At 42.7% G+C, this 19,194-nt stretch overlaps 8 protein-coding genes across 8 annotated transcripts; 4 read left to right on the forward strand and 4 right to left on the reverse strand.

The window, feature by feature from the left end:
• Positions 1 to 647: 647 nt before the first annotated feature.
• On the forward strand, positions 648 to 2,998 carry BGW36DRAFT_207452 (uncharacterized protein). Its single transcript, XM_046209899.1, has 3 exons — positions 648 to 1,326; positions 1,394 to 2,482; positions 2,536 to 2,998. Exons 1-3 carry the CDS (start codon positions 796 to 798, stop codon positions 2,923 to 2,925), a joined length of 2,010 nt encoding a protein of 669 aa, XP_046069248.1. The 5' UTR covers positions 648 to 795; the 3' UTR covers positions 2,926 to 2,998.
• Positions 2,999 to 4,991: 1,993 nt separating this feature from the next.
• On the forward strand, positions 4,992 to 6,022 carry BGW36DRAFT_361434 (putative ketoreductase; the record flags this gene model as incomplete). Its single annotated transcript, XM_046214274.1, has 3 exons — positions 4,992 to 5,048; positions 5,128 to 5,408; positions 5,473 to 6,022. The coding sequence occupies 3 exons, from the start codon at positions 4,992 to 4,994 to the stop codon at positions 6,020 to 6,022; spliced, it is 888 nt and encodes a 295-aa protein (XP_046069249.1).
• A 1,357-nt stretch (positions 6,023 to 7,379) lies between these two features.
• Positions 7,380 to 8,139, reverse strand: BGW36DRAFT_429624 (uncharacterized protein; the record flags this gene model as incomplete). Its single annotated transcript, XM_046220718.1, has 2 exons — positions 7,380 to 8,078; positions 8,131 to 8,139. 2 exons carry the CDS (start codon positions 8,137 to 8,139, stop codon positions 7,380 to 7,382), a joined length of 708 nt encoding a protein of 235 aa, XP_046069250.1.
• Positions 8,140 to 8,751: 612 nt separating this feature from the next.
• BGW36DRAFT_207485 (uncharacterized protein) lies at positions 8,752 to 10,267 on the reverse strand. Its single transcript, XM_046209900.1, has 4 exons — positions 10,212 to 10,267; positions 9,774 to 10,164; positions 9,120 to 9,715; positions 8,752 to 9,028 (listed from the first exon to the last, which is right to left on the reverse strand). The coding sequence occupies exons 1-3, from the start codon at positions 10,244 to 10,246 to the stop codon at positions 9,155 to 9,157; spliced, it is 987 nt and encodes a 328-aa protein (XP_046069251.1). The 5' UTR covers positions 10,247 to 10,267; the 3' UTR covers positions 8,752 to 9,028; positions 9,120 to 9,154.
• A 2,103-nt stretch (positions 10,268 to 12,370) lies between these two features.
• Positions 12,371 to 13,335, forward strand: BGW36DRAFT_398896 (kinase-like domain-containing protein; the record flags this gene model as incomplete). Its single annotated transcript, XM_046218469.1, has 2 exons — positions 12,371 to 13,173; positions 13,251 to 13,335. The coding sequence occupies 2 exons, from the start codon at positions 12,371 to 12,373 to the stop codon at positions 13,333 to 13,335; spliced, it is 888 nt and encodes a 295-aa protein (XP_046069252.1).
• Positions 13,336 to 13,703: 368 nt separating this feature from the next.
• BGW36DRAFT_300986 (uncharacterized protein) lies at positions 13,704 to 13,967 on the reverse strand (the record flags this gene model as incomplete). The annotated part of the gene is made up of 1 exon (XM_046211659.1): positions 13,704 to 13,967. A coding segment is annotated over one exon (264 nt), but the record flags the coding sequence as incomplete, so codon positions are not given.
• A 1,871-nt stretch (positions 13,968 to 15,838) lies between these two features.
• Positions 15,839 to 17,862, forward strand: BGW36DRAFT_429627 (general substrate transporter; the record flags this gene model as incomplete). Its single annotated transcript, XM_046220719.1, has 10 exons — positions 15,839 to 15,974; positions 16,026 to 16,047; positions 16,103 to 16,414; positions 16,474 to 16,595; positions 16,656 to 16,878; positions 16,938 to 16,959; positions 17,016 to 17,094; positions 17,144 to 17,224; positions 17,286 to 17,565; positions 17,628 to 17,862. 10 exons carry the CDS (start codon positions 15,839 to 15,841, stop codon positions 17,860 to 17,862), a joined length of 1,512 nt encoding a protein of 503 aa, XP_046069254.1.
• Positions 17,863 to 18,445: 583 nt separating this feature from the next.
• BGW36DRAFT_463264 (uncharacterized protein) lies at positions 18,446 to 19,180 on the reverse strand (the record flags this gene model as incomplete). Its single annotated transcript, XM_046222203.1, has 2 exons — positions 18,446 to 19,006; positions 19,070 to 19,180. 2 exons carry the CDS (start codon positions 19,178 to 19,180, stop codon positions 18,830 to 18,832), a joined length of 288 nt encoding a protein of 95 aa, XP_046069255.1. The 3' UTR covers positions 18,446 to 18,829.
• Between the last annotated feature and the right edge of the window lie 14 nt (positions 19,181 to 19,194).

The following is a 19,194-nucleotide window of genomic DNA, read 5'->3' on the forward strand; positions in this document are numbered from 1 at the left end:
TGTCCGTCATTCGCACATTTATAGTTAACTAACATTCATTGGTCGTAGTTTATCGATTCTTGTGACAGAATGGTTCGCCAAATCAGGAACCAGGTTTCAAGACAGGTTTGGTTCGGTCCCAACCGAACCAAATGACAGCCTAGTAAAAAGAAATTAAAGATTTAGATCTTTAGAAGGCCTTTTAGCATTTACTGGAATAAGATTTTCATAGCTTATAACTGGGTAAGGTTGTAAAACCCGAATGAATAAATAAATGTCTCTACTAGTCTGGGCATTTTGCATTGATGATAGGGGCAGTTATTAATCCTTCTATAGCGCTTTACTAAAAAAGATTCTATTGCTTATGTTCAACAACAAATATTTCACTAGGTTCAACACCTAATCATACACATCAAATAGATCATACAGATCAACTGCATGACTCGTTGAGCAAAATTACACATGTTTTGAGTATCAATTTGCTGTTGTTTTTATGTATTTAGTTCTCGGACCTTCAGACCTTCTTAGTATCAATTTTATGTTTGTATTGTTTGCATCCTGCACCTCCATGAATTCCGACACAATACTTCTCTCACGTGCATTCTTTTCCCAATTAATAAGGAGTTTGCAACACATATTTGGCCCTAGCCGAGTTGGCACGGAAAAAGCTGCAAAATGCGAAGCATATCACATGACTCAGTGACTCACTAACAGGCCAGGCTGCCCCTCTATTTCTCACCATCCGCGCAGTCTTATCCGCTTGATGAACTGTACAATAATATCTTGCTTTAAGTCTCAGCGATACGGTCACCAAAGATGTCGGAGACAACAACTTTCACCGGAGAGCCGTTCGATCGTGGGAGCTTTGAGTCTCTTTTGAAACGTCGCTTATTCTTTACTGAGGCGTTTGAGATCTACCGAACCTCTGGCAATCTGCATGGTGATAGCAGAGGTTTATTTGACTATGGACCACCAGGATCTGCGTTACAAAACAACATTGTTGACGCTTGGAGGCGGCATTTCGTTCTGGAGGAAGACATGCTCGAAGTCGACTGCACCATTTTGACACCTGAAGAAGTCTTTAAGACAAGTGGACATGTTGATAAATTCGAAGACTGGATGTGTAAAGACTCGAAAACTGGTGATTTTCTTCGAGCTGATCACCTGATTGAAAATGTTCTTGAGGCCAGGCTGAAAGGTGACAAAGCTGCCAGGGGCGTTACTAATAACGCTGAAGAAGAGGACGCCAAAGTGGACGCCAAAAAGCAAAAGACAAAGGTTAAAGACATCAAAGCAGTTCGGCTTTCTGACGGAGAAGTACAAGAGTACGAAGAAATATTGGCCAAAGTAAGTCTCATCTATTATTTCGATTCTTAAATCCCCATGAAAACTGCTGATACCTACATTTCGGCAGATAGACAATTACGATGGTGCTGAACTAGGTGAATTGGTCGAGAGATTGGAGATTCGTAATCCCGATGGAGACAACAAAGTCCTTCCTCCTACGCCATTCAACCTCATGTTCAAGACTACGTTGGGTCCAAACAGTGCCTCTCCCGGTTATTTGAGACCCGAAACAGCCCAAGGCCAGTTTTTAAACTTTAAAAAGCTCCTCGAATACAACCAAAATGCGATGCCTTTTGCGTCTGCCTCCGTTGGTAAATCGTTCAGGAATGAAATATCCCCACGGTCAGGTCTTCTCCGTGTGCGGGAGTTTCTTATGGCCGAAATTGAACATTTCGTGGATCCCGAAGGTGGCAAAAAGCACCACGGATTCAATGAAATTAAAGACCTTCGGTTGAACTTTCTTGACCGAGATACACAGCTATCAGGGAAAACGAGTGTTCAGAACATATCAATCGAGGAGGCGGTGAGAAAGAAGCTGGTGGATAACGAGACCTTGGGATATTTCCTCGGAAGAATCTATCTTTTTCTGCTTCGCATCGGGGTTGATAATAGTAAGCTTCGATTTCGACAACACATGGCGAATGAAATGGCACATTATGCCGCGGATTGCTGGGATGCTGAACTCCTGACTTCATACGGATGGATTGAGTGCGTTGGATGTGCAGATCGTAGTGCTTACGATCTCACAGTACATTCAAAGAAGACCGGGGAGCCATTAATTGTTCGCGAGCCGAGACCAGAGCCATTGAGGATAGAAGAATGGCAAATTGATATCAATAAGGCGAAGTTTGGACCAACTTTCCGTAAAGACGCGAAAGCTGTGGAATCAGCCTTGCTTGCACTGGGACAAGCAGAGCGTGAAGAACTTTTGACAGTCCTACAACAAAACTCTCATATCACCATTGACGTTCCCGGGGTACCTGATGGTAAAGTAGATGTTTCTCGGGAGCTCGTCAAGTTTGAAAAGCGGACTGTCTTGCAAAATGTCCGTGAATACACTCCTAATGTCATCGAACCATCTTTTGGTATTGGGCGGATTTTTTATAGTCTTTTGGAGCACGTTTATTGGCATCGCCCAGGTGATGTCGCTCGTGGAGTATGCTCTTCGATGTTTTTCTAGTCCAACGCATAAGCTAATTTACGGCTTAGGTTCTATCGTTGCCTCTATTAGTCGCACCTAGCAAAGTCTTGATTGTACCTTTATCGAGCCTGCCTGCCTTTGTCCCTATCATTCGGAAAATATCACAGAACCTGCGACGGTTAGGAATCTCATGCCGTGTTGATGATTCTGGTGCCAGTATCGGCAAACGTTATGCTCGCAATGATGAGCTTGGAATTCCACTCGGAATAACAATTGATTTCGACACAGTCAAGGATGATTCGATTACACTGCGGGAGAGAGACAGCACCAAGCAAGTCCGTGCTTCAATAGATGAAATCATCGCGTCTATCAAAAGCCTAGTTGATAATGCGGAAACTTGGGACGATGTCTTCGAAAGACTTCCAGAGTTTATTAGCCAAGGAGGAGAAGATGAATAGAAAGGTCACTGGCCCCAGTTGCTACTACGATGGTAGAAGACTCGTGGCCAAGTATGAGAGGCGTAGCAGCTTCGTAACGGCCAATTCTGCCCTGCTGCCAATAATGTACCTAAGTAGCCACGTGGTATTGAACATTATTGAAACATCAAAGGATGAACTGAGAAGCACTTACATTTGAGCTACAGAGGTCTGTTGCGACTACACGGGCAATAACATCTCGATCAGATTCGATTGCAGGGCTATCGCGCGTGTCGTAGGTGAAAGAGCTGCCTGGATGTAGGGCCAGCGCGTGGTTCACCTCAGGTCGGGCTTTTATTGTCATGGTAGGGGTGGTTTCTTTTCCGAGGTTCTTGGTTCAGAGCATTATTCTCATGTGTTGTTCCCCCGGCTCATAAAGAATGAAGTCTCATCCATGCATGGGTGTAATTCAGGCTTTGGTTGGGTTCGGCTCTAACTCCGAAGCAGAAGATCGCCAAGTCAAGGCGCGGAGGTGATACCGTTGTATCTCACATCAACGATGCAGCTTCGTGAATTCGGCGGTAGTCCCGGCAATCATTTAATTAAATTAGGTCAACTACGAAACGGATAGCGGGCAGTTCGACCGCGAATTCGGAATGCCCAGCACATCATCATTTATTATGGAGATCAGGCGGCGAGAGTGGTGGACACTTTTCGTCTTTGTATCGAGTGTTCAGCTGATCCTGGGTCGACCCGCGTCTCTCTGATGGGGTCAGTGTGTATCTACCGGCTAATATCGACGACTGTGATCTCGCAGCAGACATGGAGGAGCTACCCGAAAGCGTCGATGGGCCTACCATCACATCGTACGAGTCTTATCGAACATATCAACCTCGCCAAGGTCGCAAAATGCCGTGCAAGTCGAATTGTTGACATACCACATGCCCACTCCCGAGAAAGCCAACGATCTGGAGCAACGTATCACTGCTTGATACCACAAAGTGCCAACCTGAGTGTTGCGCTTGAGGCAAATTTTGACATTCCCCGCCGTATCCTGCTTTGACGTTCATTCCACCTTCGCATCGTTATCAGCAGACCATTTCTTTTTCAGAGTGTCGTGACTGAATCTGACCTTGTCACTTCAATCGGACCCGTCGCTTCGTGTCTCGCTGCCGCAGACGAGTGCGTAATTTCCATCTGCAGCTTCCTCGAATCGAACGACAAGCGGTTTCGTGGGCTAATATGGTATGCTACGTGCTGGCTATTAACAGCTAGCTTTGTCCAGGCGATATGCTACATATACCAATCGACGTATGCTCGAGCTTCGGCTCGGAATTGTCATATACAGCGTGCTGTCGAGTATCTTGGAAGTCTAGGATCTTCCCACGATATGGCTCTGCGAGCCAGAGATGTCCTTCAAAGGCTACTCAGTAAGTCGACACGGTATTTACTTCGGTAATTTCAATGCTGATCCAGTGATACGGCTGTGAAGAAGCCACCCACAGTGAGCTTTTACCCGACGCTTCAAACCACATTTCGGCGCCGTTCTGAGCATTGTAGGCTCCACTGGTGGCCAGGAGACCCTCAATCCGTTCTCTATGGAGTTGAGCGATAGTTAGATATCCGCAAGGTCCATTTAATGCAGAATTTCTAGATGCAGCAGGTGGTCTAATGATTCATAATTTCTTTAAAATGTCTGACGAAAGACAACAATATACTAGCAGCTCCTATATGCCTGGATAGTATTAGAGATGTACCATTTCGATACGTACTACATGTATATATTATTCTACCTACATAAAAGCGATCTATTATTAGTGTGGTCATGTCAAACTTCTAACCATACCAAAAGAGAGCACAACCCTGACCCAGTAAGGATATTTAGGTTTCTTAGTTCCATGGTTTTTCTAATACATTATTAATCGCGAGTGAGCTAAGCAATTCGTCATATCCGGAAAAAAGTGCGATATTGTCAAACTTTAAACCGCTCTGCCAAAAGCGGATTTCCCCTAAGTAGCATAGGTTATTTTATTGCACATGTTTTCTGGCATATATTAAAAAGATGCCCCGGAATATCAACCTGGCATCAATATATTGAAGTTATCGCCATGTCTGCCCTTAACATCCCAACTATCCAGCTTAACGATGGCACTTCCATTCCAATTGTAAGTAAGTCCTACCTGACCAGGGAAGCGCATCTTGTTTTTCCAGATTTATCAGAATTAACAACCATTATGTAATCAGATTGGATATGGAACAGGAACTGCTTGGTACAAGACCGCAGACAGCGCCGCAGTCGACCGAGACTTAGTGGAGGCTGCCAAAAGCGCCATGAAGCTAGGGTTCAATCATCTTGATTGTGCTGAAAACTACGGGACTGAGCCAGAATTAGGCCAGGCTATTCAGGAGTGCGGGGTTCCTCGAGCCAAGCTTTTTGTGACCACCAAGGTCGGTGCCAGTGTGCGCGATATCCAGGCTGCCATCGACGCGAGCTTGAAAAAGCTTAAGCTCGACTATGTGGACCTGTAAGTCCTCCCCCGTTCGATCGTCTATTCTGCCATGTGTCAGGGTTGACCGTGTCGAATGAAGGTATTTGATTCACAACCCGTTCTGGGCAAAGACTGAGGCCGAGCTCCAAGAGGCCTGGGCAGTCATGGAGCAAGTTAAGGCTTCTGGAAAAGCACGGTCCATCGGAGTTTCCAACTTCTTAAAAGGCCATCTCGAGACTATTCTCAAGACTGCCAAGGTGATTCCGGTCGTGAACCAGATCGAGTTGCATCCGTATCTGCAGCGCGGTGACGACCTGGTTTCTTTCCAGGAGAGCAAAAACATCAAGACCGTCAGCTACGCCGGTCTTACCCCGATTACTCGCGCGAAGGGAGGGCCATTGGACCCCTTATTGACAGCTTTGGCGAAGAAGTATGGCGTGAGCGAGGCCGAGATATTGCTTCGCTGGTCACTGGACCGCAAATTTGTGGCCATCACCACTAGCAGCAAAGAATCGCGCTTGGCCAGCTATCTACATATCCTAACTTTCAAATTGAACCCGGAGGAAGTTGAGGAGATCAGCCGTCTGGGCCAGCGGAAGCATTACCGCGCATTTTGGGACAAGCATTTTGGGCCAGATGACCGGTTGTGATCTGCCACAGAAGGATCCTTCACTAATCCGTGCTGAGTTCTTACTGAATCTATTATAAGAACTGATGAGCACTTATCATTCTGCTCACTGCTCATCGTAATTGCTCACTTAGACGTTAAGTGTTACTGAAACTCTGTTAGATAATGAGGTTGATAATCATAATACACAAACGTTCATGTACATGCATTCTTAATCTGCGTCTGTCTCCTCATCGACTAATAGATAGAGTTAAAAGGTATCGTGACTCAAAGCGCGACAGAGTGCCCCATTTTTTATTTACTATTGATATACTTGTATCTTCTGTCTAGGATATGTAGAATTCCATTGTGCCTAGCTAATTACATAATATTATGTAAAAGCGTCAAGAAGCAGCGGCAAACCAGCAGGAGCAGCTATATATCTCTTTTACGTATACGCTACATATAGTCACAGGGAGACCATGGGTGCCCATCCCAATCTAGTTCGTGCAGCTCACTGCTTTTATTAACAACGAGCTTACAGAACACAAAGGCCTGCAGACAGTCAAAATATGGCCTACGACCAGTAATATCTACATAACTCTTTATAATTAGAGACCTCTATAAAATATTAATAAAAATTACCTTTTAACAATAGCTAGCTTATTATAGCTGTGCAACATGGATAGGTCCAGGAAGCATGCTTATGCCGAATCCGGCAAGACCGGTGGACTCCGAAATATCTCGGGGGTCAATTGTGACATATCATAATTGATACCATACGACCCCGGGCATGATGTGAGTACCCCTCATATGCTTTTATTTAGTTAGATTAGGTTTTCCAGACACCCCCAACACGGTCCTGCCCAGACCGTGTTACACTTAATCTACAGTATAGCTAACATTAATATTTGTTAATATTAAGTATATTTTATATAATAAATTGAAAAATTGAAACTTCTAAATACTTACGAAGAGAGAGGGAAGTCCCTTGAAGTAGGTATATAAAGTCTAAAGTAAAGCTAAGCTCATCTATTAGCTGATAACTTGTAGTGGTAATATCTAATTACGTCTAGCATCAAGTTTAAGTGATTCTTTGAAAGTTGAGACTATTTGTTTCAAAAAGTGAAAAAGGCACTCTCTGAATATCAACTATGAGCGGTCCTCTCAGGGGAATGTATGGATGGGTCAGGGGCAAGGTTAGAATGATCATGACTTAGATTTTGTATTCATAGTTCTCAGGAGTCCAATCTTTGGTTCACTTCTACTTTCAACTTTTATTCCTCAGGTTCATGTAAATTAGTTCGTTAAAATGTCCTTTGAGCTTTCAGATTCCACAATATCCTACAGAAACCGTAAACTGAAGGTATGAAACCCAGTGCTCCACATTGCTTTAGGTTTTAATACGAATAATCAGAGTCATCGTAATAATCCGTTCCTTCCTCCTCTGTAGTCACATCGCCTGCGTCTTCTACTGCTAGCTTAGTAGCATCCTTTTTCTCCCACTCATCCAACCTCGCTGTCTGCTTCACCGAGACTACGAATCGCTCTTCATACGCAGCCCGAACCACCTTCCTCGTCCTCCACTTGAAAGTTGCAGAATGGGACACAAGGTACAGTACCGCGTTAAAGACTTTGGCGCTATCCCTGGTTTCGTTCATGAAATCTCCTAATAGAATCAAATATAACAACTTAAAGGCTGTGTCGCGTGCCTTTGACTTATTACCCTTGATTTCTCGATATCTCTTGTATTCACGCTCATAGTCGCTCTGGCCTGACTTCAGATCATTGAAGATCTCATTGATGGACTGACCACCAAGAACGTCAACGCCGAGAAACTGATACGTATCGCAAAGAGTGTGGTGTTGGGAAAGGTCTGGAGGAAGTGATCGGAAGCATTGGCGGTAGCCTGACTCGATCCCTTTAAGGGCTACATCGAAGAGAGGGATAGAGCCGTGAATAAACTCTTTGGTTTGCGGTTGCGCCTGGGTTTGGAAATTGACAAAGGATGCTAGGTATGGTATTTTAGACATATCAATGTCATAGGACGCACCCCCAATTCTAACAGCAGGCTTTTGGGTGGTCTTTTGTTGCAAAGGCTATAGCGTGCAATTAGTCGTTGATTTTATCCACTGTTAGACGCTCACTAACCTCAGACATGTCGTGTTGCTTTATCCAAATCTTCACATAAACAATCAGTACAGTACCAGTGCTGAGTTTTCTTGATCGTAGATTTTTTTTAAAAAATATCTTATCCAAGGTAACGGCAGTCACTTCATCTATTATATCTAGAATTCAATCTCATACAGATATCTCTAATAAAGAGATGCATCACACAGTACATGATATAACTTTTCCTGAAGATGCTGCACAATTGGTTGGTCAAGTTACAATTTCACGCCACCTCTCCCATCATCGAGGTATAGCAATTCGTTCATACTCAACACTCGGCTTGTCATGATTGGATCTCACGAGCAATTGACCGCGGAAATTGGAGAGTGAAGGCCTCATCAGTTTTCTATGCGCAATATATGCAGCTGTATATCCTCAAAGTTAAAGAAAACAAAGCACAGGAGAGTAGGTCAATGTGATAGGTAATAATGAATCAGTCTCATGTCGCTTTGAGTCATCTGCAAGCATGGACGAAGCTACTTGCATGATTGCCGCTACGTGTTCCTCTGTTATGGATTCATAGTTGTGGGTAATAGATTAACATGCAGCCAGGTCTATCACCACATAGCTTGGATTATGGCACCTTTGCTCCAAGGGTCCTAAGCCTATATCACCCAAAAATAGATGCTCAAATTCTGTTGATGCAAGTCTGACCGTAACCGTATACATTCCACTACGGGACGATTACTGAATACCGCATCAAGCCAGTATGCCAGCAAACTTGAGGCCCAATCATCATTTGTTTGTGGGTCAAACCGATTTCAAGAATGACTGTACAGTCGACATACGAAACAATAGGCTCCTTAGCGGTATCTACTGCCTCGAGGAGGGCTTTTGTTCCTTCGAATAATAACATTGCCTCAAGCAGTCGCGAAACCTAAATAATCTGACTGTCAATTCGCTCGAATGTGTTCCCGAGGTCGAAGATCTTCCTGTATTTGTTGCAGGTATGGATTTTAACCACTCACGTTATGGTTAGGGTCCTCAGTGGCTGCTATTTTCCTTATCCATGCGACCCCATAGTCGCCTCTGCTTTTTTGAGCTTTTCAGCTATCTGAACTTTTCTCAGCTCTGCGCTCTCTTGTTGTTTCCTAGCCTTTTCGGCTCGCTCGGCTCTTCTGAGGTTTGCATCCTCCTGTTGTTTCCTAACCTTTTCAGCTCGCTCGGCTCTTCTAAGGTTTGCATCCTCCTGTTGTTTCCTAACCTTTTCGGCTCGCTCGGCTCTTCTAAGGTTTGCGTCCTCCTGTTGTTTCCTATCCTTATCAAACCGTTCTTTTTTACGTACCTCAGAATTCTCTTTGTCTTGTTGAATTTGACGGATGCGCATGATTTTTATCCTTTTCGAAATTTGGAAATCTTCGGCCATTCGTGAAGTATTGACGGCTTGTCTTTGTGCTGCAAGCTTTTGCTCTTCAATGGCTCGTTCGATATTGAGCCTTTTCTGTTCGCTTCTTGACAGGCTCTCAATGCCTCGAATTGCATTTGTTTCTACAATTGTGGACAGTTCAATATCTCTCGATTTATTGTTCTCGGTGTCCCAAAGAGTTTCAATGAATCGGTTCATCTTTAATTGTGCTTGTTATCCCCAGCCTCAGTAGGGTTGATTAACATGGCTTACTCACACGATCGTTGCATGATTTTGAAAATTCACCGCCTCCTATCCTCTTCAGAGGTCCCAGGATTCCCTGAACAATCCTCGCATACCTTTGGATTGTGCTCGTATGTAATGTAACTCGGTGTACGGCGAGGTTTCGAATTTGACGGACTTCTTGCAACCGAACACAGAACGATTCTCGCTCTTGTTCAGAGATTCCATGGCTGCTGAAAGTACGTTTATGGTGAAAACAAAAATGTTCAGTTATCTTTTCTGTGAGTCTGGTAAGCTCGGCAGCCTCGACACAACACCAGCCACTTTCATCCAGGAGTTGTGGTGCAGTAATCTTGCAGAAATAATAAAGGTAGTATTCTAGCTCATTTTGCCATTTGGATAGAAGTTGATGACAAATAAGAAATCTCTAAAATATTAGCTATGAGCCTGCACTGTCAGGATTATGCTTTACTTATTCTTGTCACTGTCAGTCGAATCTGACGCCATAGTCGCATTATAGGATTCGATAGGTGTTCTTGGTGTTTTGAATCTATTCTCGCGGGTTCTTATGGTACCAGCTTCATTATATGAGCTTTCTGTCACAATGACGTACGTGCGGTGGTCCCTCGGTAGCGCGACCTACGATGCTTTGTGGCGATGAACTCTTCGTCCTTGATTCGTTGAATACTCAAAATTTACCTTCATTCATTTCACAAACCAGGGTTCCTGATATTTGGATGCCTTGGTTTGTTATTCTATAATCAAATAATCTACTATTTGCAAGTAACGTCGAGCAAGGTATAGATTGCATAGGCTCCCAACATACCATGTACTACATACAGTACTTGAAGCAAATACATTCTGATTTTCCGGGAGGATCCTCCACGGGCGAAAGCGTGCTCACGTGGGGAAGCGCCCGTATTTCGAAATACATACGAGTCATTGCTTTGAGTCATGAAACATTCCGTACCATTTCGTTAACGAAGCCTGAGACAGGGCATCGGAATAATTAATGAATATATTTTAGCGCATCTTGGCTGCAGGGGTTAGAAAACAATTGAAGCGAGTAAAGCGCGCACCGTTTTGCAAACAACTTTATTCTTGAGAACCATATGTTTTATTTTGTTTTGCAGACTGCTAATGCATTTCATCATGTTTTCCTACGAGGTCCTTTTCTATACCGCTTACCTACAGGTATCTATCTGGTCATAGACTGTATTCCGTTTCCGCTTGGATTGGGCATGTCTAATTAGTAAGATAAATCTTCAATTTGATCTCTCATCTTGCGATGTATTCATGCTGTCAATGCTATTGAAACCTGCCTTGCTCCGTGTATTCTACTTGATGATTTTGGATATTTGTTCCTCTTCTACCTCTGATATCTGGTCTGCATCCTCTGAACTCTCATCCGTACGCCTATTCTCTTCATCAAACAGTTAATTTACTAACTCTTTTAGCAAATTTCTAGTCAAAGTTGTATTCTCTTAGTCTTTATAGATAATTCTATCTTTTAATGCTTTTTTATTTATTAAACTTTTCTTATAGCTATTAAACCCTCTAAAAATCTTTGCTTAGTGTATTCTTTAAAATATTTTTATTAAGCTTTATTGTTTTTATTTTACTATTTATTTCATTATTTAGATCTTTTAATTATATAGTTTGCAGTGGGTTTGAAAAGTGGTTGGTAAGAATCAGAACTCCCAAAAAATAGATTTAGAAAAAGAAAAAGAGAGTCGAATTGTAAGACTAATAAAAGAAATGAAATATATTTATTCTATTAAAGAGTACCTAATATATTTGATAATTGCTGAGATATACCATCTTCTATTTTGTATCTTTATAAAGTTATAGATTAGAAATACAGATTAATAAAGCGTATAAATATTAATATAACATTATAATAAAGACTATTAAGTTAGAGAATATAATCATATAATCATAAAATAGAGCAGAATGCTATTGTTAACGATTGAACCTGAAGTCTTAGTAGAGATTAATGCAAGAAGTCTAGATTAGAATATTAGAGATTTCTTTAATACTCAAAACTTGACTACAAACGAGATTTCAGGATGGCTTATAAATTAACTAGGTATATGCATATTAGCGCTTACAAGGACCATTGGCGCCTAGGAAAATGAGCAAGAGCCAATAACTCGTCAATGTGAGGGCCACCCTGAGGGACCTAAAATGTTGATTTTATTAATTGACGCTCTAAATATAGCAGGGCAAAGGTACGCGGCTACATTATAGAATCACCTTGCTGCCAATAAAGCCTAGATGCCGCACCCCACATGTCAGATTGAACGTAGTACCCTTCAAGGGTGTTTCTCAACGTATCAAATGGTGTATGTCAAACATATGGTTAACATGATCAGTTATATAATAATTGATGATATCAATAGATACAGGAATTATGGGAAACATATCTGACCCCTACAGAGTATACCGTGGATCTCCAGCCTCATTACATCGCGTGTTCTGATTAGCTGAGATTTATGAGTGTTTTGATTGATTGGATATTTCAACACCACATTCAAACATCCCAGACGTAGCAAATTTGAACTTTCTTCTTACACCCTTCTCGGTTTCATTCACAAAGCTGCACTTCTTGCTTGAGTCGGTATATAAGCGATGGATATAAATGTCACAACGGCCGCTGAAGACACGCTTATTGATTTTTGCATCCAGAGAGGAGAGAAAAATGCATTGGTTGCCGGCATCCATGGGGCAATAGTCGTCAAAGTCACAGACAACATTGTCGCCAAATGGGGATGGACAGTGACTGCAGCTGAAGCAGCCATGCATGAATTTGCGTACAAGAGCTTAGACCATGATATCGTTCGCGTACCTCAGATGTATCGTTTCATCCAGGACGACTCAGGAAGAGGATACCTGTTCATGGAATATATCCCTGGACAGAATTTAGCTGGCCTAGATATCAATCGTCATGAAGATATCATATTCCGGGTTGCAAAAATTATCGAGCATCTGGGTCAAATACAAGCACCAGAAAAGAAACCAGGTCCAATCAGTGACCGTGGCCCTCGGGGATACCTGTGGGGCGACGATGGCGTGAGGAAAGCCTTCGAATCGGTTACAGATCTGAACAACTGGCTTAACAGCCGTCTGACTCTCAGAAATGACTCTGTTGATCTAAGTCCATACCCGCTTGTTCTATGTCATATGGACCTATGTCGCCGGAATATGGTCCTTGGAGAAGATGGCGAATCAATGTATCTGCTTGACTGGGGCCACGCTGGATTTTTTCCGCGCTTCTATGAAATAGCAACCCTGTCATGCCTAAACCCTTATGACGGAGACTACGAGAAACCTCTTATAGGAGTTGTCGAATCATTGCTGCAGCTTACAGATGACGAAAAACGCGACATGAAAATGATTCATTATGCACGTGCAGCAAGCCTGAGATGGTCATTGTAGGTGAAGCCGTCTTAAAGAGCTATAATTTTATATTAAAGCTAATTTTTATTTCCTCCTTTTCCCCTTAATAAAGTCCTGATGAGAACGACAACAATGAATCGGCCTTTGACCCTGCCACACTGGGAACTCCACCACCCCTGCCAATTCAAGAATTCTGAACTGTTTATAGAGCTCTTCTATATGTTGCCTATACTACAGAACGTAGTGAGCAAACCGCACTGCTAGACAGAAATTTCGCTTATGCTGGTTTCAAGCGTCTACTATGATAATATGCTAAGTATAACAGTATCTCGCCCTGGTAGATAGCTTTGAATGTTACATTCAAATATTTCCTATATTTCCATACATGTTCAGTTCCCACTCGAATTTTGACCGCCACCATGTTTGGTTAATGCAATCGATGTAGTTAGCTCTTGAGAAATAGACCATGCAGGCGATACATCAGGTGTGACCTACGGTGTTCTTCACTAACTAAATAAAGTGTCCCTTTCATTTCCTGTAGAGAACATCATGCTTCTGGCCATGGTCATAACTCTAATAAATTGGGAAAGCAATCGAAACAAGCCTCAATGGGAGCCTTGCACTGAGGGCAAGGGTATCCAAAAAGTGGACCCTGGGAGTTGACATCTTCCACGCGTTGTGTGCACAGCAAATGTTTACAGCCGAATATTTTCCGATTCTTCTTGTTGGTACGACAACCTGCACATCTCAGGACGCCTCGCTTTTTCTGTTTATCAATCTGTCGTTGAAACGCTTGGATTCTCAAATTTGACACCCGCACTTGCTCTTTCTAATACTTCTTGGCTTTCTTTAGCTGGGTATTTTCTTACCTTAATTGAAGGTTTTGTTCCTGTAACCGGATGTTCTCCTATTCTAAAGCATCATGCCGAGATCGAAGACTTTTAACGAGTCGATCCTACCCATTGTTAGTATACACTAGAAACATCCAAAATCAAATTAGCATCCACTCACAAGTTCAGAAATCAAATCCACCGTAATGCTCCCTTCCCTGTCGAGCGGCCACGACGAGGTGAGGGGGCCTGGTGAAATCGACGCTTAAAGCAGCGTCTTTCAACGACGAAACGGGCCACGCTTTCACCAGAACGGACATGTAAGAAATAATATAAGAAACAGCGTGTGATAAAAAGAGACGGAAGGGTCATAGAGAATAATGATGCATGCAATGATGTCTTGACAGTTAGTAAGACGTCAAAAATGGCGTCAAGTACAGCTAGCTGTTTTTGGGGTCTCGTTAACCAACACAACGTTAAATAGAGTATGCATTGTTTACTTTATTATTAAATGTTTTAGAAGCTCTAAATTTAGTTGATGTATTAAGATAGTATGAAATAAAATTGTGTTTTGTATGGTTAAAAATATGATTTTGTCTTATTTTATGGACTGACTATAGAAACCGTTTTAAAAACCCAGTGGTACTCTATTAGTTGTAGTCGCTATCGATAATTTTGGTATTTCCCAGGGCTATTATTGGTAGGACAGTGATGAAAACCTATCGATATATTTTTGACTTTACATGGGAAATAAGCCGAGTTTCGTGGTGTATATAAGCCGAGCTGGCCACCGAAGTTTGTTCGCTATTCCAACTCAACTCATTGCAAAGATGGCTAATATTACTACCTACAACATCCTCGTTGCATGCTTGGTAACTGTCGGTAGTTTCATTTATGAATTTAGGTTCTCTATTTTCGCTGTATATGCCTGTCTTCTACAACTACTTCAAACTTGACCATGAGTAAGCCTCGCATTACCTCGGGAAATCTATATTTAAGCTTGTCAAACACAATGGAAATTGAAGAGGCTAAATGGTAGTGCAAAGCTAGGTCTGAGTAAGTCCTGACCATCCAGCTATCTTAGTGTAAGAATATAACCGAGCTTGAGGCAAGAGTAAGGGTGGATCTTAAACTTCTGGAACCTAAGGAAAATTTGAATCCCCGCAAGCAGTGGAGTGCTAGTATGGGGTATTTTCCTACGCCAGATACCACGTAATCATAGATTGGATCACAGATTACTGGGGAAATCTTCCAAAAGTGTTTACTGTTCGATCGTAGTCAAGAGCTAGCAAGCTGAGAGAAAATAAGCGAGATCACCGAAAGCATATCCTCCGGCGTTTCCAAATTGCCCGGAGGGTGATTATTTAACCTCTATATGCCGTAAAGAAGTAAGATATTCCTTTATTTTGATCCATGAGGTTTGTAGACGGAAACTTAGTTACCATTCCTTTTGTAGCGCTCTGTGGAGGTGAGGAAGAAGGAATATTTTCTTTCTGCGACTCAAACCGTTCCCCTGTAAGGATTTGGAAATATCGGTGAATTAAAAGAAAAACAAAGTTCACCATGAGATTAGATTAAAATACACATGACAAAAACGGTAAAAATAAGCTATAGTGTTGCCTTATAATACATGGGCTCGTATGGATGCCACCGTTAGCCGGTGAGACTCCTGCCGGTCTTGGCTAAACGCCATGTTCTAACATCCCGGCTTTTATAGTCAAAAATGATGCTTTTCGGCTTTCTCTACTTCGACTAACTATTTTCTTTGAAGTATATATATACCACATTCTCCGTAACCACTCTCCCTTCTTTTGTTCTGGTGTTTTCATTTTCTTTCCATGCATTGGAACACTGTCCAGGTTGACTTATGATGGCAAATCTCACGGGGTACAATATTTTAATAAGCTGTATAGCAGCTATTGGAGGTTACAGCTATGGCTATGGTGCATCTGGATTTGCTACCAGTATTGGGCAGCCTGGCTTCTTTGAATATTTTGACCTGGATCGTGAGTGAGACTTGATACACTACCATTACTGTGGCTAATCTTTACAAATAGCTGGGAGTACATATACGGCTAAGTCTGTTAAGCCCTTTTCATATAAAAGGGGGTATTTTCTAACATTTTGCGGCTAGTATTCTGGGGGCGATCAACGCACTGTTCTACTTCGGCCTGGCTGTGGGTTCAGTGATCACAGGCTGGCTGGCAGATGTGATCGGAAGAAAAAAAACCTTTGGACTAGCGGCGACCCTGGCCTTAATTGGATCGGCCCTTGTTACTGGATCAGCCGCGATTGCAATGCTTATTGTCGTCCGAATCATCCAAGGGATTGGCCTGGGGATGCTCCTCTGTGTGGTCCCTTTATATCTTACTGAGATTGCCCCCCCGCATCGGCGAGGAATGATTGCAGGCCTCACAACAGTGTCTTTTACCACAGGATATGGAATGTATGTTGTTTTTGGCGTCTTGGATAACGCAAACTTTGTTCATCTGATTTATTCTCTAGTTGTGCATGGGTATCAGTCGGTACCTATTACGCAAAGAGCCCAACAGTTCAGTGGAGGTTACCACTTGGGCTCACATGTGTTGGGCCTGCACTAATTTTGGCGGGGCTCTACTTTATTCCTGGTAAGAGCGTACTCTTGTTAAATGGAAGTTATATGGATATACTTGGTTAATCTGTCCTAGAATCGCCTCGTTATTTGACTTTGATTGGGAAGAACGATGAAGCATGGCAGGTGCTTCAAAAGATTCATCATGATCCTTATGATCCTGAAGACTCGGCTGCTCATGCAGAGCATAGCCAAATCGTCCGGCAGATTGCATTTGACAAAGAGCTGGATACTGGGTGGATCCAAATGTTGACGAAACCCTCGTGGAGGCGGAGGTGCCTCCTTGCATTCTTCATCCAGTAAGAAAAGGCTTTGTTTGCCCGGTATTGCTTGTATTGACGCTGATTGAGTAATAAAGATTTGCTTCCCAGTCCGCCGGCGTAAGTTGATCGGGTGTTATGCCTTGGACACTATGAGATCCCTAACTTAGTTATAGATATTGGGTATTGCGAACTTTATCACGATAATTTTCAGTAACCTGGGAATGACTGGAGTTATGCCATTACTCTTATATGGTAAGGCCTTACTACCGGCATCTTTCAAGAACTGTTCTAATATTTCCAGCTATTCTCACTACGGTCGGCGAAGCTGCTGTCATTTTATCTATGTTCATAATTGACAGAGTTGGGCGCAGAACATTATTCTGTTAGTCAATCTCCCCTTTGCAGTAAATACTACTCTTTACTTACATTGCTGTCTTCCATAGTGATTGGATTCCCACTTTCTGGCTGTGTTGTTCTTATCGAAGCTCTATTACAGTGGAAATACCTTGATTCTTCAAACGAGACAGGTCTTCGGGGAGCGGTAGCTATGATTTATGTATACTTTTTTGTCTTTTGTACTTGTGTTGATGTAACTGCATTTGTATGGATGTCAGAAATCTTTCCCACTACAATCCGGTCAAGAGGCATCAGCATTGGATTCTTTGCCTACTTTGTAGGAGCCATCACCTACACTACCCCAGCAGCTCTTCAGATGAAGACCGTGTAAGTTCACTCACTACTCCTTACTGAACGCGATCTAATACTGGTACTAACATGAACTATAGTAAGTATAACATCTTTTACCTCTACATGGCTCTGTGCTTCGTTTCCACTGCAATTATCTACTTCTTCGTGCCTGAAACAAAGCAGATCCCCATAGAGGAGATCGGAGCGTTGTTTGGCGATGAGGTCGTGGTTCACCTTACTGAAGATGGGCGCGCCATTAAGGAGGACCTGACTACAAAACAGGGAACACAGGTTGTGGAATCTCACTATGAGGAGAAGGTAGCACTGAGTTAATAGCCTGATTTGGAATCCAAACCTTCCATGATAGCGGGGTATATTAGGACTAGATGCTAGATTAGAGAGATAGCCAAGAAGGTCAAAATGAATTTGCTGTCCTATAATATGCTAATATACTCTTTTTGAAAATGCAATTTCGAGTACTTAAAGATACGAGAATATACTTCTATATCCTTAAACCCCAAAAGTGGACTGCATTTTATCGGCCCACATATCCTATTCATGCTGTCCCAATATGGCTAGTAGGTAGCCTCAGGTACCTAAGTAAATAGCAGACAAAAGACCCACAGTTCCATCAGGACAGTGCGGGGGTATCCTGCCAGTATCAGTCCATCTACTCAAATTTGCAGCACATCAGATGCTTTTATAGTAAGTGATTTCCCACAAACGATACCATCCATAACAGTTACAGAGATAAGTATATACCAAAAGCAACACCGTCAACCAGAATTTTATAGCCAAATAGATAAATTCCAACGACAAAATTATAATACTACAAAAGTTGTATTTACAGACATTAAGCCACACCAAGTGGTATTCCTACATAGATAAGATCATACAAGAGATAAAACAACAATTACTAGAATAACTTCTCCTTGAGACCTGATCAACGCCGCATTAAACATACAAGAAATAAATATATTCCAAAGCACATGTAGTTAATACATCCCACAAAAAGAAGCGGCTATTATTGAAAGCTACGTATTACGGGTTAATTGATCAGGAAAACAAGGGAAGAAAATGATATGCCTCAGCCTGCTTGCTGCCTTATCCACTGCCGCAGTACATATCAACAAACACAGAAAACCCTGAAGGTACATAGTAGATAGCCCGGCCAGGATCTTAACAATGGTTACATTTCTACAAGGACTTCAAAGAGCTCGCACGAGGCGGTGTCTATTGACAACTTGGCTGAGTTGGCGCCTATCTGAGGAGCAGGAGGATTCCACATATCCGAGGCGTCTTACTCTGGAAGCGCATCAAAATCGCACCGCAGAAGACCTCTGGTTAGAGACACTGCTTCCTTCTTGGCCTGCTCCTCCGAGATGCGAAGTCCACCCTTGCTCTGTTCCCAGGTGATAGTTTCGATGCTGCTGCTGCTACCACCGTCGCTTGGCTTCACAACAAGCACGTAGACTTCCTGGCCCGTCCAGCTTCGAACAAGGTGGACGGCGATGTTGCCGCTCTGGCTCTAATCCATGACCAAGACGCGCCATTTGTCATCCATATCCTGAGGCTCGAAACCGGCTTTGAGCTTCTTAAAGTCGGTGTCGCTGATGCTCAGACCCCATGGTGCTGTGGCAGGCTCCTGCATGGCGTGTACGTGAT

This window comes from Talaromyces proteolyticus (assembly GCF_021365285.1).
Source record: "Talaromyces proteolyticus strain PMI_201 chromosome Unknown BGW36scaffold_9, whole genome shotgun sequence".
Classification (NCBI taxonomy): domain Eukaryota; kingdom Fungi; phylum Ascomycota; class Eurotiomycetes; order Eurotiales; family Trichocomaceae; genus Talaromyces; species Talaromyces proteolyticus.